Source organism: Loxodonta africana, chromosome 10, assembly GCF_030014295.1.
Source record: "Loxodonta africana isolate mLoxAfr1 chromosome 10, mLoxAfr1.hap2, whole genome shotgun sequence".
Lineage (NCBI taxonomy): Eukaryota > Metazoa > Chordata > Mammalia > Proboscidea > Elephantidae > Loxodonta > Loxodonta africana.
The window spans coordinates 13,001,661-13,018,154 of NC_087351.1; the positions used below are offsets into that span (position 1 = coordinate 13,001,661).

Here is a 16,494-nt window from a genome sequence, read left to right on the forward strand (position 1 = left end):
AAAGCAGGCAAAAGAGCGGCGCGGCCCAATGACGTCACAGGGCGTGTCCTCCCGGGCGGAAGCCCGGGGCGCGCATCCCAGGCGAGCGCGGGTCCTGTGTTTTCCTCTGCCCAGAGGTCTGTAAACCGAGGGGTATGATACGAGTCCGGGGTTGCTTGATCCTCCATGGGCTCCCAGAAGCGCCTGGCTTCGGGAGAGCTGCAAAAGCGGCCGACCTGCTGGCTGTCTGTCCTTCCCTTTCTTTCTTGCCACTCCCGGGCTGACCCCCTGGAACCGGAGGGAGGTGGCAGCTGGGGCTTGAGACCCAGCCGGGAGGCCGAAGGAGTGGCCGGGTGCCGGAGCCGGGCGGTGACAGTTGCGCTTCCTCCCCGCAGGAACCTGAACTGCGGTGCTAGGATGGGAAACAGTGCCCTCCGCGCTCATGTGGAAACCGCGCAGAAAACGGGTGTCTTTCAGCTCAAGGATCGTGGGCTGACCGAGGTGAGACTGGGAGGGATCCGGCCAGGGGATTTAAAGGGAGAGGGACGGCGGGGCGGTGAAGTTAATCCGTGAGGGATTGTCCACGCTGTGAACCCCTTTCTCCAGTTCCCCTCAGAGCTGCAGAAGCTGACGAGCAATCTCAGGACCATCGATTTGTCCAACAACAAGATCGAGAGCCTACCGCCTATGCTGATAGGGAAGTTCGCTCTGCTGAAGAGTCTCTCCCTCAACAACAACAAACTGAGTATGGCTTCTGCCCTGGGAGGCCTTTGCTAGTGATCAGATTAAGAAGGGTGGTTTTCTCTTACCAGCTGAATTTGTTGTTGTTATAAAACCGTTCGGAGGGCTCGAGATGCAGGGCAATGTCAGAGTCCTCGAAGCTTTCTCACTCTTTTAATTACATATACAAGTCTCCTCGGGTGGTATGATGATTGGTACTAGGTCAAGTTGGACTTGAAAGGGAAGAAGGATCTCTGGGATATATATATATAATGGAAACAGAGCTACCTAACTTGAAGGGAGGGGTGGAATGGAAAGAGGACCTTCTAAACCCCACAAAATTGCTGTTGGATTGTGCCAGCACCCCTTTGCAAAGGGAGCCCATTGCACACAAATGCTCTCCTACGTTTCGATGGCACCCTCACTTTCTGAAGACAACATTGGTCAAATGCCATACTTAAAAATGGCACAACATGTGGGAATTCTACATATTTTAACAAGAGGCAAAGCGGGTTGCTATGTATTTAGAAACATCAGCGAGATGTTTTTCAGCTGTATTTTTTTCCCCCCTTTGGCAGCTGTTCTGCCTGATGAGTTATGCAATCTGAAAAAACTAGAGATGCTAAGCCTAAACAACAATCACCTGACAGAGCTACCGTCTACCTTTGGGCAACTCTCTGCTCTCAAGACCCTGAGCCTCTCTGGTAACCGACTCCGAACACTGCCACCCCAGCTGTGTAGCCTGAGGCACCTGGATGTGATGGATCTCTCTAAGAACCAGATTCGCAGCATACCTGACACAGTGGGAGACTTGCAGGTCATCGAACTCAATCTCAACCAAAACCAGGTCTAGAGCCTAAGGATTTTCCCTAAAGCATGTGTGGGCTTTCGATCTGCTGAATAACTCCTTGTTCCCTACAACTATAATCATGGAGAGCTGGCTATCAGAGGCTATACGAGAGGAGGATTTTATGGGTTGGATTAATGTCAAAGCCCAAAGTGGCATGGAGTTGGGATGCTGTTTGTTGTGTAGGTGCCTTTTGGAGGGTGGGGTGGGTAACAGGGTCAGAGAATTTCAACAGTTAAACTACTGCCTCACAAATCTTAACAAGTTCTTTAGATTCTCTTCAAATATGCCCCAGTCATCTAGCAAGGTGTGTCAGGAAGATAAAAGTAGAAAAGAAATGAACTCATAGGCTCTCAGAGTTGGACATCAGAGGTTACTTACTTTTCTTTGACATCTTTGTCAAGGGTGTGTCCTGCTTTTGCTGAAAAACTCAATGATAGGCTTTCTGGAGACAGCTCATTTAATTGTTGAACAACTTAATTATAATATTGCAAAAAGTGTTATTGGATGACACTGTTCTAGAATGTACAAGATGGCTGTAAGCGTATCACTCTGCATCCAGTCTGGGGAGTTTATTTTATAGAAAATGATTAGTTTTTCAGTTTTATGTTCAAGTCTACTTTAGATGGAGGCACACTGTAAGCTATAAAACAATATGTTAGGCATTATTGCATACCAAAACCCTGCCTTCTATGGATCATTTGTTCTGCAAGAAATGCTGGTTTCCCTAAAATGCCTCTTTATAATGATCCCAATTTATTTTTGTTTTGGGAAAAGGAAAGCCTAAGAGACCTGTACTGTCCTTACTTTATGATAAAATGCAGTCAGTCTTTGAGGAAGTTGGCCTCTTTAAAGTGGAAATTGTATGTTCTTGAGCTTTTGGGGGAAAAAATCATGAATCATTCAAGCAACAACTACAGGGTCCCTATGAGTGCGAATCAACTCAACTACACACATTAGTTAAGCACTTACTCCACATTCCGCTCTACAGATGCCTCACTCAGTGGTTCTCAGACTTTAATCATCAACAGGGCTTGTTAAGACATCTCTTGCCCCCTGCCCCCCCAAATTTGTGATTCAGCAGTTCTGGGGTGGGGTCCGAGAATTTGTATTTCTAACAAGTTCCCAGGTGGTGGCCTGGAAACCACACTTTGAGAACCACTGACTTAGGCTGAGATGATAACCAGGCAACGTCAGCAGAATTTGGTGAGGTGCAACATTTAAAAGGCACAAGAGGTGAATGAGTGAAAGACAACTTCTTGGCATTGAGCTGTGGAGAATACCCAACAGTGGTGCTGCTGAGAATGGACATGCTGAGTCGGCTATGATGGTGCATTATCAAAAGGGAAATGTTTTACTAAGAGCTGAAGAAATAGGAGTGGAATAGAGGTGAGTAGGTATGTGTATAAATATAGATTTTTAGGTCGTAAAAGAAGTGATAGCTATAAAAATAGATGAGCTTTCTAGAAGAAAGTATAGAGAAAAGATCAAATATGAAACATTAGGGACCACTGCTTGAAAAGTATCCATATGAACAAGAAGAGAAGCCAAATAGAAAACAATTTAAATAAAAGATAGGGAGAAAAAAGCCAAGTAATTAGGCACAAAGGGAGGGAGTTTCAAGGAAGGGATAAACGTATAGTCAAAGGAAACAGAAGATGAGGGCAGACAGTGAATCCTTGACTTTGGCCACAAAGTGATCAGCATGTATGTGCACAAAAAAGACTGGCAGTAAATGAACCAAAATGTTTATATGTTGGTCGTTTCTGGGTGGTGGGATTACAGGCAGCTTTTTTCTTCTTTAAATTTGTGTGGTTTTCAAATTTTCTATAATGAACATATGGTGCTTTTATTATAAGGAAAAAAGATTTTTTTCCAAAGTCATCAGTGACCTTCCAAAAGCAATCTGTACTTTGGATGTAGGAGTAATGACACAGCCAGATCCTCGAAGCGTCTGGAGTGAGTAGGTAGTGAGAAAACGGAGGCGGTAAAAGAAAAGAGAACTAAGACAAACAGTCAAGTTTTGTTTTTAGTGTAAAAAATTAGCCATTATAGTGCTTATGCTTTTTCCTATTATTCTTTTTCTTTGACAGATATCTCAGATCTCAGTCAAGATATCGTGCTGCCCTCGGCTCAAAGTTCTTCGTCTGGAAGAGAACTGCCTTGAGCTCAGCATGCTTCCACAGAGCATCCTGAGTGACTCCCAGATCTGTCTGCTTGCTGTGGAAGGCAATCTTTTTGAGATAAAGAAACTTCGAGAACTGGAAGGCTATGATAAGGTGTGTGGGTACTGGTGCATGGCAGTCTTTCCAGCCGCCGCCCGAGAAAAGAATGGTGAAGTAATCCACATGAACATTCCTAGCTAATGGCGACAGAATTTGTTCCTCCCCATTTGGAGGTGGGTTCGAAGAATCAGCCAAATGTGGGTATACTGTACCAAGGCGACTTTTCCGCTAAGCCGCTTATTGTAAAGCATCTTTGTCTTTTTGTGCGTTTCTTATTTAAAAACAAAACAAAAATTTAAAACACTAAGTGCTTTAAGTTTGCACTTAGAATGCCAGAAGATCTTGTAGGAAATGAAGGACCATATCCAATAAAACCAAAAAATGACAAAAATCATAAAAAACTTAAGTAACACATAAGCTTATATTGCCAATGCTGAATACCAAGTATTTCTTCTTCTTTCATGACTTTAGTACATGGAGAGGTTCACAGCCACCAAGAAGAAGTTTGCATGATGTTCTCCAGGAGCATGGGAACCTTACAGGGAACTGACCTGGAACCTGTGTTGGAACCTGGCTCCAGTCATTGTCAAGGATATCTGCAGTAAGAAGATGACACTCCAGGAGATGCTCCTTATCAGGGCTCACTTAAGATAAGCTAAAAAGGATCAAGACATAGGAAGAGTCCTCCATTTTGAATCATGGATAGGGCACTGGACATTGTTGGTCTTTAAAACCAACATTAGTTTGGCTTTAAGAAACCAGCAACCAGTTGCCATTTATACAGTGAGGGGGTGCTGCCTAGTTACAAAATAGCACCACACCACAGCTCGAAATTTCATGTTTAGTTTCATGAAGTGTGAGCTTTCATAAAGTTAATTGCCATTCCACCTCTGTGTTAACACTTCATATTTTTATAAAATTCAGATAGTTTGGGAGGCTGCTATGGTTAATTTAAGGATTTATTATTTTATTCCTATCCATCAGTTCAACTGCAGTGTCTACCCTTAGAATTTAGACTGTTTGTTTGACTGTCTTGATTAAATGTGTGCTTTGTCAGAGAAACATCGAACAACACTGAGATGTTCCCCAAGGCTGCACTAGCAAATTCTTTACTATTGCAGGTGCCTTATTGGTAGAGGTCTCTTAAGAGATAAAACCATATATGCAAAACTTGTAAGATAAAAGGAATTTTAATAGTCAGGATCTTCCTGAATTTTTGTTAGAGATAATGTCTTATTTGTAGTAGCTCTTTTCCCTTTTTGTATTTATAACTGTACGAATCAAATTACCTATCAAGAAACCATTGCTATGATATTTTAAAACAACCTATGTTTATGAAGTTTATTCTCTGCATGAGAGAATATACTAAATAAAGAATTTTTAAAGAACTTTGGCTGGAAACAAGATTAATCCTTTAAGGGAAGAAGACAGAAGAACTTTAACCAGTAAGTGGTCCTTTGTTCTTTAACTTTGGAAGTGAACTGATGAGGAGAATGTTTCATGCCCTTGTTCAGGTGATCTGTGAAATGCCTTCACGTGACTGATGGTAAACATTTTGTGGTGTCTGAACCAGGCTATTAAGAAAATATGAGGGTACAAAGGTAGATGATTTCAGATTGTCACTGATAAGAACATTTAGAAAGCTACCACTCTGGTCATTTTTTGAAATTTTCTCCTTGCCAAGAAGCTATTCTTAACCATATATTGCCAGTTCTTGTTTTACAAACCTAGTTTAGCCCTTAAGTTGAGAGATCACAAGAGCCCAGTATTTAATCTATATGAGGAAGTCTGTCTGACCTTAAATCTGAACTAGGTATTCTCTTTCCCGTGTGTTGTTTTCTGTTTCTCACTTTGGCAAGTAATAGGTGCCAGTTTATCAGTATCAACTGAGGAGTTTCAATTTTTTATAAACTTTGTTTAATGCTTAACTTATTAATCTTATTAATCCATTGAACAATTAACATTTCTCTAAATATTTCATCACTACTTCTCACCTAATAAATCCAAATTCATAAACTTAATAACATAAATGTCCCCATTTAATAATTAATTGGAGTTTTAAAAATCTATCCCAACCCCAGTGACACCTCCTCTAAATATAAACCACTTAAAGTACTTAAGAGCCATACCTGGAAGGACTGACCTGATTTGTAGTTTTTCTATAACAAGGATTTGTGCACTCTACTAAATTCTTTAGATCTTGGTTTGGAAGTCCGTGTAGTATACTCAGTAAGGTCATCAACTTTGGCAGCAATATCCAGGTTTGAAGCAAAATACTTCATTTATTAGCTTTATTAATTTGAGCAGTTTACCTCCTGCCTCTCAGGTATGTTACGAAGTTACGGTGAAAAGATACATAAAAGCACTCGGCATAGTGCCTGGCACAAAGCAAACACTCAATAAACGGGGCCATTTATTTCATCTATAAGGTATAAAAGTAGGATTTAGCAACTTGTACAGAAGTAGAAGGCTTGAAGCAGCACTACATTAAAAAGAATGATAAATAACTAGATAAGGAACTTGAATATCAGTCTGAGAAATATAAATCTGATTAGGAATGTCACTGGGATAAACCTAGAATTTTAGTAAAGGGGCGACCTAGAGAAAACAGCTTTTAAAGAAACTAATTCTAAATGCAGTTGAGTATAGGATGGCTGAGAGGCAGAAGGAAGAGTCACAATCCACACGACATGGAAAGATCTAGCACTGAAGTGTGGAAACAGTGAATTAAAACTGAAGGAGGAAAACACAGGCCCAGCTATAAGGGATAGAGATCATTGTCAAAATAAGAATGGAAACTTGAAGAAGGGGCTTACTGTTAAAAAAAAAAAAAAAAAAAGTTTAGTGAGGGCTGCTGGTTTTTAACTCCTTAGTTACAGGTTTCTAAGTAGAGTGGCCCCAAACAACTATAAATTACAAATTGCAATGACACCTTCTTTAAATGAGGTGTTCGTAAGTAAACCACTTAAAATATTTAGAGCCACAGCTGGAATGACTGACTTGATTTGTAGTTTTTCTATAACAAGGATTTGAGCACCGTACTAAATAAAGATTAGAGGCTTAAGCTGAGTGAGACTTTATTAAGAAAAAAGGGGATTAGGTTACTGTACAGTTTTACTCACGGTCCATCTGTTTGGATCCACTCCTGTATCCCTCAAGAGAACATGAAAAGAGCCCTGGCACAGGTGTTAGAAGTAGGAATCAATACCAGCAATTTTCTTGGAATGCCATAATGAGAAGAGAGGATTCCTAGCTTCTAAGTACCACCACTTTTTTGGTGGTACTTAGAATAGGTCTCCAGAATTAGGTCTCATCTTGCAATTCTGATGATTCTAACAGTTGGCCAAGAGAAGACATCTAAATATTAAGCCAAAAAGAATGAACTGAAGGTATTTTACATCAATTAACCATTTCAAAGTAATAATACTTATGATATTTAACTTAATGAACACTTAAGTCCAGGCACCAGTGCCCCCCAACCACTGGACAGATGAGGAAACATGGTCCAGAAATATTAGTATTTTATGTTCAAAGTCACACAGCTAGTAAATGACTGAAACAAACTCTGAACCCAGGTGGTCAGACTCCAGAGCTTGTATTTTTAACCACTTCAGTACTACCTTTCAGAAGTATTAGAAACCAGTTTTCCATGCAATGTTATGGAGAAAATCAGAAAAAGGCTTTAAGTCAACAGTTTCTATCTCTAGTGCATTACCGGCCTACCCCATCCACTCTGTGTAGGGCTTTTTCTATGGCCTCACTCCTCACCTGTCTTCTTTCCCAGTAGCAGAAGCTTTGGAATCGTTCACAACCTGGGATCCATGGATGGGCCCTCAAGGCCTCCATGATTCTCACTTGTGCATGATTCAAGTTTGTTTGTCTCTGTTTCTGAGAAGAGGGGCTGTTTCTTTCATCAACGCACGAAGGGATCCTTGACCCAAAAAGAGCTCTACTCTAGAGATAATAGCAGCTTATCATTTATTAAGCTTTTATATTTGCCAGGCACTGTTCTAGTTACCTTACGTGCGTTACCATGTTGAGTCTTTGCAACAACTCTACGAGGTAGGATTATTTATGTTCATTTTACAAAGAAACTGAGGGACAGAAATAGGCTTATGGTCACTTAGCCACAAATGGCAAAGCTCAAGTGTAAATCCAGACCATTTGGTTCCTCAGCTCATGCTCCTAACCAAGACACCAAACTGATATCCTCAGGACTATTTCCTTCAGACAGGACAGTATTAGAACAATCTCTTTGATTGCTTTAGAAAGGGGATTTAAGTATAGCACAACCTGCACTATTTTACACCGTCTTTCTTTACCATCATCTGCCAAACTACTCGTTCTAGCACAGAGCATTTCTATTACAGAGAGCTTAATTCAGTCCCAATTTAAACATTTTCCTCTTCAGCCTTTGAAAGTTCCTATGTTGACTGAATCTTCCCAGGGAAGTGGGCTGTAGTTCTCACTCCCAAACATTATCTTTTCAGTCACCAGTGCATTTAAGCCCAAATGAATAGATTAGTAATGACTAAAATGAACCTCATAACAAATCACAGAAAGAAAAATCCTGTATTTCCAATAAAAATCAGAAAGGTGTTTAAGGCAACTTTCCAAGTTGGAGTGCTTCTTGATTTATGGACCTTTGCTTTATTCAATTCATTAAATAGGAGCTGATTAAATTGCTGCCCTCTAACTAACAGTCACAAAAACACATTACCCATCTGAAAGAACAATTCCATTTGTTAGTTACAAAATTTAATTGTAAAGATCAAGCCAAACCAATCCATATTACTGGCTTCGAAGTATGCAGATGCTAGTTTTTAAATAAAAGTGAGAAATATGAATCATGACACTGTTCAGGATCTAAATAAACATGATATTCTGGATATGGTTCGATACACAAGGCTAAGAGAATGACATAATCATGAATAATTAAACCAAAGGCATTAATTTTCCAAACCACTTTTAGTTAAACAAAGTTTCAGATTAAAAAAAAAAAAATAGTCTAAAGCTATGTAAAACTCAATCTATTATTCTACCTGAGATCAAAATAAGTTCCTTTTTTTCCTATCTAAACATAATTCTTGGCATTGAGGTAAATCTGAATTCACTTGATGTACTTTGTCAAACTTTTCCAAAAAAATTTAAACCCTGCCTTAGAGAGAAATTTCTCATGTTACACATATGTATTTATATATTTTTTTCTTCAAAGACTAATAACAGATTATAGGCCTGATATGGGACCATGATACCACTAACATTATGAAAATAAAAAGCTGTTTGTTTATACCAAGTGTTCCTGAATGGTATAATATGAAAGGGGGTCATAGAATCTATGCACATACATTAATCACTAACAGTTCAGAAATTAAATGCAGTTTAAGAAAAATTCTAGTCCTCTTTTAGGAGTAGAGATTGTAAATTTGTGATGTGTAACAAAAATATTGTGCATAAAATCTCCAAAGCCAAGCTTTAGCCTAAACTGGCAATAACTGCAACTTAAGTTAAAAACTAAACACAACTAGACCTTTACTGTGGCTAGGTAACTTTCTGCTTCGGAGCCTACAGATTTTACTGAGGTAACAACCCCTTGTCTCTGTCCCTTTTCCCCCAACAAATCTACAGCTTCCTTCTTCATGGCTATCTTTGCAAATCTTGACGGCTAAAGAACCTGCTACAGTAAGCAAGGAAGATGAAAACAATACTGTATGTGATGTATGAAAATCAACCTCAGAGTATGAACTGAGGAAAAAATACCAGAAGGAAGGCTGGGCAGCACAGTGTGGCCTCAAAGGAGAGAGAAAAGAATAAGGGGGCTTTTACTCCTCTTGCCCTTCTTACATTATCTTCCAATTAGAAAAGTGTGGGACCAAAACTCTGAAAAGGTAATGACTCTGAGGGAGGAGCTAGAGACGGAAATAAATGATAAAGTACAGCAGTAGCTTTAGCTGTCAATGAGTTTCTTTGCTCTTGCATTGGCATTGTCAATACGATCTTTGTTGGTGTCAGCCTGGAAAAAAAAAAAAAAAGACATCGGCTTTACTTCACAAGATGAGTCACCCTAATAAAAGTTAAATTTTATACACCTGGAGTCACTGACACTTAGAAAAAACTCAAGAAATACTTGAAGTCACATTACAAAGCTCATTTTGGGCAAGTGGGGACTAAGGTGCGCCTGACTTGAGCCATGGTATTTTCAGTCACCTCATCTGCACGTGAAAGCTGGACAATGAATAAGGAAGATCAAAGAAGAATTGATACCTTTGAATTACAGTGTTGGTGAAGAATATTGAATATGCTACGGACTGCCAGAAGAACAAACAAATCTGTCTTAGACGTACAGACAGAAGGCTCCTGAAAAGCAAGGACGGTGAGACTTTGTCTCAAGTACTTTGGACATGTTATCAGGAGGGACCAGTCCCTGGAGAAAGACATCATGCTTGGTAAAGCAGACAGTGAAAAAATGGAAGACCCTTAACGAGATGAATTGACACAGTGGCTACAACAATGGGCTCAAGCATAGCAAAGATGGTGAAGGACCAGGCAGTGTCTCATTCTGTTGTACACAGGGCCACTATGAGTCAGAACCAACTCAATGATGGCACCTAACAACACCAACAACATTTTGGGTAAGAGGTGACGGAATATGAAATTAGTTTGAAAAAATCCTGGTGTATAAATATGGCAAAAGTATAAAGAGAAACCTGAACTTGCCAGTATTTCATAAATCCTAGAACATTTTTTTTCATAGTTTAACATCTCTAAAACTGGGACGGTATCTTACAACTAATGGCATTTTAGATACAACAAAATATGGTAAGAATACTCTTTGATATAGATCTGAACCTGGTGGGTGTCCTGTCAGGGGCGGATTATCTAATAAACAAGGTAAACACAGGCTTACTTGTGCTTACTTACTAATCTGTAGTGAACAATGTCACATTTTTTTACCACATCAAAGATTTTGCTTCTAGGTATACCTGGCACCTGTCTGTCCCCCAACCCCATAGTACCTTCCTACAGAATAAAAGCCTCTTTTCAAACTTACAATCCCTGACAGGGCTGGATGACCCGAGAAGTAACTAAGCATGGGCTTACTTGTGCTTACCTACTAATCTGTAGTGAACAATTATCACACGGGTTTCACCACACCACATCGACGTGTACCTTTCAGAAGCAGATCACAGGCCTGTCTTCCAAGGCACCTCTTGGTGGGTTTGAACCGCCAACCTTTTGGCTAGAGCCAAGCACTTAACCATTTTGCACCACTGAAAAAACCAAACCAAACCCGTTGCCATTGAGTCGATTCCGACTCATGGCAACCCTACAGGACAAAGTAGAACTTCCCCAGAGTTTCCAAAGAGCATCTGGTGGATTCAAACTGCTGACCTTTTGGTTAGCAGCCATAGCACTTAACCACTACACCACCAGGGTTTCCTTGTACCACTTAGGGACTTCTAATTTGTTATTAGTTAATATAAAAATGAAAAAGCAAACTTGCTCTGTTCAGGGGGAAAAAAAAGACTGCACATAAAGGTTAGATTCTAAACTTCATATATGAAGGTTTAAGTAAAAGCATTTCACTCCAAGTTCCTGGTTTCAAAATGAACCAACTGCCATTAGCAAGAGATGGGAGGCCTTGGTTATTGGTTTTCAAAGTACTAGAACTACTGCCTCATCAAACTGTTAAGACCTGTAAGGGCAGGATCTCGCCCTCCTACTGTTTTCCCCCAAAGTACTTGGACAGATGGCAATTACTAAAGCACTAGACTGGATGTCTCGTTCTCCCGTGGTAATAAGATGCTTTTACCTTTTCTGTGATCCGTTCTATTTGTCGATTATGAGCGTCAATCTCATTGCCCATGTCCAGGGCCATGTTTTTTAGATTTCCGAGGATACTGCCCACCTGAGTCAAGTTCTCCTCCATTTCATCTTCTCTGGCATCATTAGTTATACTATCACAAAAAGATAGTTAATTCAGTGAGTTATAAAGGGACAAAGTCTGGATTTAGTTTTCATAAAAGTAAGTAACCAGCTATCCAAAATGATTCTCAGCACTTTTCAGCATCAGCTACCTTTTTATGTTAAGTGTTAGACCCGAGAAAACTTGTTAGATATGCTCATTCTCACGCTCCACTGTAAATCTACTGACTCAGAAGCTGGAAGTGGAGTCTAGGAATCTGTGTCTTAATAATAAGCCTTCAAGGTGATCCTGCTGCACACGTAAGTTTAAGAACCACTGCTCTAAAACAGGTGTTAGAAAAGTATGGCCCAAGGGCCAAATCTGGCCTGCTGCCTGCCTTTGTAAATGAAGTTTTATTGGAACACAGCTACACTCATTCATTTTACATAATACCAACACAGCTGCTTCTGCCCTGCAACAGAGTGGAGTAGTTGCAACAGAGACCATATGGTTTGCAAAGTCTGAAATATTTGCTACCTGACCCTTTATAGAAAAATTTGGCTGACCCCTATTCTAGGTGATACATTTCCAAACATTTTTTCCTGTTTACAGAAATAAAACATGCTTACATCTGTAATTTGGCAAGTACTAAAAAGTAGACAGAAAAGTTAATCCCATCGTCTAAGGGCTACAAGCACTGTTAATATATTCTAGCAAAAGGCAGACTTTAAAATGTATTTTTTAAGTGGAAGAAATGCTGTTTTTAATTCACGCATTAAGGTTCAAGTACAGTTACATCCAACCTCCTGAGTGAGCCATTCATTTAGGAAAGTGAGTAAAAATGTCAACAGGAGCTGGCCTACCGTTTAATGTATCCACCGCTGGCTGCTCCCTTGGCTGCTTGCTGAGGTTGGCCATTTGTCACCCGGCCTGGCTGCTTAGATACTACATTGTTATCTGAGTTGTCTCTGCCATCTCCCCATGTTGTCTTATAGGCCTTACTAGACTCAAAGTTCTTCGTCCTATAAAAGTCACGAGTGCAAAGAGATACCAACAAGCAGGAGAGGAAGAATTGTAATTATTAGTGCCTGTTATCCAAGGATGGCCCCAGCACCCTTAGCGGAAAAGATGCCTATGGCTAGATCTAGATTACCTATACTATATTCCATGGGAACATAGGCTAGGAAAAAGATGAATTACGTAAACCCACTGACATCAAAAAAATTTTTAAAGGTTCAAATACCTCTTTTGGCCAATTTTCACTATGCTGTTAACAAGTAGAAAAGGCAATTATTTGATTCTTCAGGTTTCCTGAGCCTCTGGCACTCTCCAGAAAAAAAGAAATAGACGCTAGAAAAAAAAAAAACCCCGGAAAAGCGTTCCGTGATGCCTCAAGTGGTTTCTTGAGGTATCTGAGAGGCTGACGAGGGCTGAGAGAGTACAAAGGCTGAGCGGGTAACACTTAGACCCCAGTGGCCCACTCTCAATTGAACCAGAATAGCTCCAGGTGATCAGTTTTGTAAGTTAAATTTTTGCGTTACACTTTAACAAAGGGTTCCTTAAAACAAGTATCGTGACGGAGAGGCGTGAATTATTGCCAAACTGGACAGTCAGGGGGTGAATAACTGCCTTGCCATACTGGTACCAGATTTGGTTTAGGGCTTTTTCATTTAAGAGCTTGCTTCTCTTCTTTGCTAAAAAACATAATGCTAAATCTAAGCCTTTTAAAAATAAAGCCTATGCCTTTAGATGTAACTAATAGAGTCAATCAGCCAAAGCCAGAATTTTACCATGAAATTTACTACTTAAACCGGTGCAATTGCAAGAAAGAGAGCTCAGGAAAGGGACTTTTAAATGGCTAGCAAAAAAAAAGTGACACGAAACTTTGTTTTTTGGTGCTTTAGGTGAAGGTTTACAGTTCAAATTAATTTCTCATTCAAAAATGTAAATACATATTACAAAATTTTGATTGATATTTGGCTAAGTATAATCAGGCTTTCCTCATATAACATTAGTTTTTACTTTTCTATAAACAAAACTGGTATATGGCTATAATGTTGACCTCCGATTTAGTCTACATTGTCTGCTAATGCAGTTTCAAAATGCCAAAGGCAGAGGAGAGGTTTCATGAACAGTGGCTACTTCCTTAATGGACATCTGATGCAGGAAAGGTGTGACTTCTAGCTCCGTAAGAGGCACTGAAAAGGCAACAGGTCTATGAACACCGAAGAGCTAGCTAGTTCTCACTATGCCTTTCTTGGTTCCACTTCAAGCTCTCACCGTTATATTTCCTATTTATGCTAATTGATTTATTAATTAATCTATTTATTTATTAACAAGCCATGTTAAATCCTTCCTAGAACGAGGTGGAATATGTATCCTTAAATAATGCATATTTCCATATGATAATGAACTGTTAGTTTGGTGAAACCAATTTATATGGACTCTTTGTTAATGTTAAGAAGTCCTAGGCAAAATTCTAAAGGAGACTAATAGCTAGTAAACAAAATAAAAAATATATTTGTTTGTCAGAAACGTAATAACCAGAAGTATTAATAGAAGTAATACAAGAAATATGGCACTGTTTTCAGGATGTCAGACTGTGGAAAAGGTGAAGAGAGAGGATGGGAATTCAAGTCACCAAATAATAAGACACTATCTTCCTGAATGTCTTAGCCCAGAAAGAAAAACAGACAAGACAGGATTTGTGAGTCCTGGTCTTATCGAGGGATATACATATGCTCCCATCTCCTTCCCAACCTTAAGAGATAAGATTTGAAATTCCTTAAACATGTAAGAATTCTTCCTTCTACAATTAGATGTAAGGTGCATAAAATGCAAATGAATTAACATGATAATGTAAATGAGTTTCAATTAAAGCATAGTATATAAACAAAGAATCCAGGACTGGTTATTAAACCCTTCTCTCTTTGAGACGGTTGGATCTTTGAGGATATTCTTCCATTAACAAAGAGAAAAGGTACAAAAAGCTGAGTGAACTTTTTACAGCCTTGCATTGAGTAGGCCATGCTTACCTTCAAACTGGTTGGGACAAACTGCATTTTTTTTTCATGCACCTCTGGCATGTTCTGCATGTTTGTGAAGAGGTGATCTTTTCTAATGCTGTTGATTGCATTGTATATAACCTTCCTCCTCGTGACAGCTCCATGTCTCTCTTTCAGCACCTCCACTCCAGGTAACACCTTCTGGTTGCTCAAGACCCTGCCACTTGCCACCACCCTGGAACTTCCCCCACCACGTAGGAACCCCAGGGATGACACATAGGGTGACTCCAGGACTTTCCCCACACCCTTGAAAGTTACCTATTTCCAAAACATTTTCGGGTAGCTGCCCATCTAAATTCATCAAGTAAAAACGTTTAAAAAAAAAAAGTAGTAATAATGGTTTTAATCTGATTTATTTTCCTTTCAAAGAATCCTGAATGCTCTAAAGGTAATATTTCCCAAACCTGACCGAGCACCAGGGCAACCTTAGTATTTCTGAACACACGGTTGCGGAAGTTACATTCTGAAGGTTCTGCTTCGGTATGTACTGGATGGAGCCTAGGCATCTTTTATTGTTTTTATTTAAGTTCCATAGGTACAGTAGCTACCCACCAGGGAAGAGAAACACTATGGTAAGGGACCTCCAGCCTGCTGTTGAAGGAATTTTTTTAGGCTACTCTGGTAGTCTTAGTATTTCTGTGAGCTAGGACCTGCTAAAGGACACAGGAATTAATCTTGAGGAAGCAACGGAACACACCAGAATTTAAAAGGAAAAAAAAAAGCCAAAGGATCTGGAATAAAATGATCTGAATTCCAATCCTAGAACTGTTATTCAGTAGCTGTAAAACCTTAAGCAAACTTCAATCTCAGCATTCCTTTCCTTACATGTAAAAGCTAAAATGATAATAACAATACTTGCACCTCAGAGGGCTTTGAAAAGATTGTTATTAATGGATGTAAAATTGCTTTGTAAAGCAATGTACAAATATTTTGATTCATTGGCTTCAAACCCAAACTGATTGTTAGTTAACAGTTCACAGCAAGCTAACAACATAATATGAATCATGGAACAGATTATAGCATATGTAGAGAAGGAAGCCCTTATTGGAAAAAAAATAATTAGATAGGGTAACTTTAATTATCTTCCACCTTGCTTTAAATAGGATTTAAGATGACCAGACTGGCAGTTAATTTGTAGTAGTCTAAATCACAGGGACACCAAATCATTAGAAATGATACTTTATCAGAGGGACTCCTGACTCTGGAACCGCAAGGGAGTGCGGAAACTTATTGGAAGATCAGATGTCAAAATCAAAGTAAGTCCATTGAAGAAAGAGTTTCATTTAACCTGAATTCCCTTCCTTTTGATCAGACCTAGACTGCAGTAACACTCTACAAAGATCCTCCTATACGAAACTTTTTAGGAAACCAGGAGAGTTGTTATTTTGGTAATCTTAAATGTTATTTAGCAAAAGCTTAGTTATGAGGGCCGTTAGTCAATATCATACTTTGTCAAGTCCATCTTTTGACAAACAGCAGCCATCAAGAATAAGTTCACTTTACATTCCACATCACAGCACAGTTTTAAGACAGTCTCCACCATTCACAAAATCCATGCACATGCACAGAAAAACCATTTGAAGAATCACCTTTTGACAGCAGGTTAACAGCCCAAGCTGCGCCAAAAGACAGCATCTTAAAGTCCCCTCTGATCAGTTACCGAGCCCAGCTTCTGATGTTAAATCTTCATGTTTTAGTAAGCAGATTAGAAAGGAAGAGATTAGGTAAGAGAACAAAATGCAGAAAATACTA

At 39.5% G+C, this 16,494-nt stretch overlaps 2 protein-coding genes across 5 annotated transcripts in view; one reads left to right on the forward strand and one right to left on the reverse strand.

Moving 5' to 3' along the window:
• Positions 1 to 4: 4 nt before the first annotated feature.
• Positions 5 to 9,206, forward strand: LRRC57 (leucine rich repeat containing 57). The gene is made up of 6 exons (XM_003418682.4): positions 5 to 116; positions 375 to 480; positions 586 to 724; positions 1,278 to 1,546; positions 3,640 to 3,825; positions 4,243 to 9,206. Exons 2-6 carry the CDS (start codon positions 397 to 399, stop codon positions 4,282 to 4,284), a joined length of 720 nt encoding a protein of 239 aa, XP_003418730.1. The 5' UTR covers positions 5 to 116; positions 375 to 396; the 3' UTR covers positions 4,285 to 9,206.
• Positions 8,630 to 16,494, reverse strand: part of SNAP23 (synaptosome associated protein 23) — a 36,621-nt gene continuing 28,756 nt past the window's right edge. For all 4 annotated transcript variants that reach the window (XM_003418679.4, XM_023558731.2, XM_023558730.2 and 1 more), the window contains exons 6-8: positions 12,541 to 12,699; positions 11,585 to 11,729; positions 8,630 to 9,784 (exon numbers count right to left, since the gene is read on the reverse strand). In XM_003418679.4, the coding sequence (XP_003418727.1) occupies positions 9,719 to 9,784; positions 11,585 to 11,729; positions 12,541 to 12,699 (370 nt within the window). In that variant the 3' untranslated portion in view covers positions 8,630 to 9,718. The remainder of the gene's footprint in view (positions 9,785 to 11,584; positions 11,730 to 12,540; positions 12,700 to 16,494) is intronic.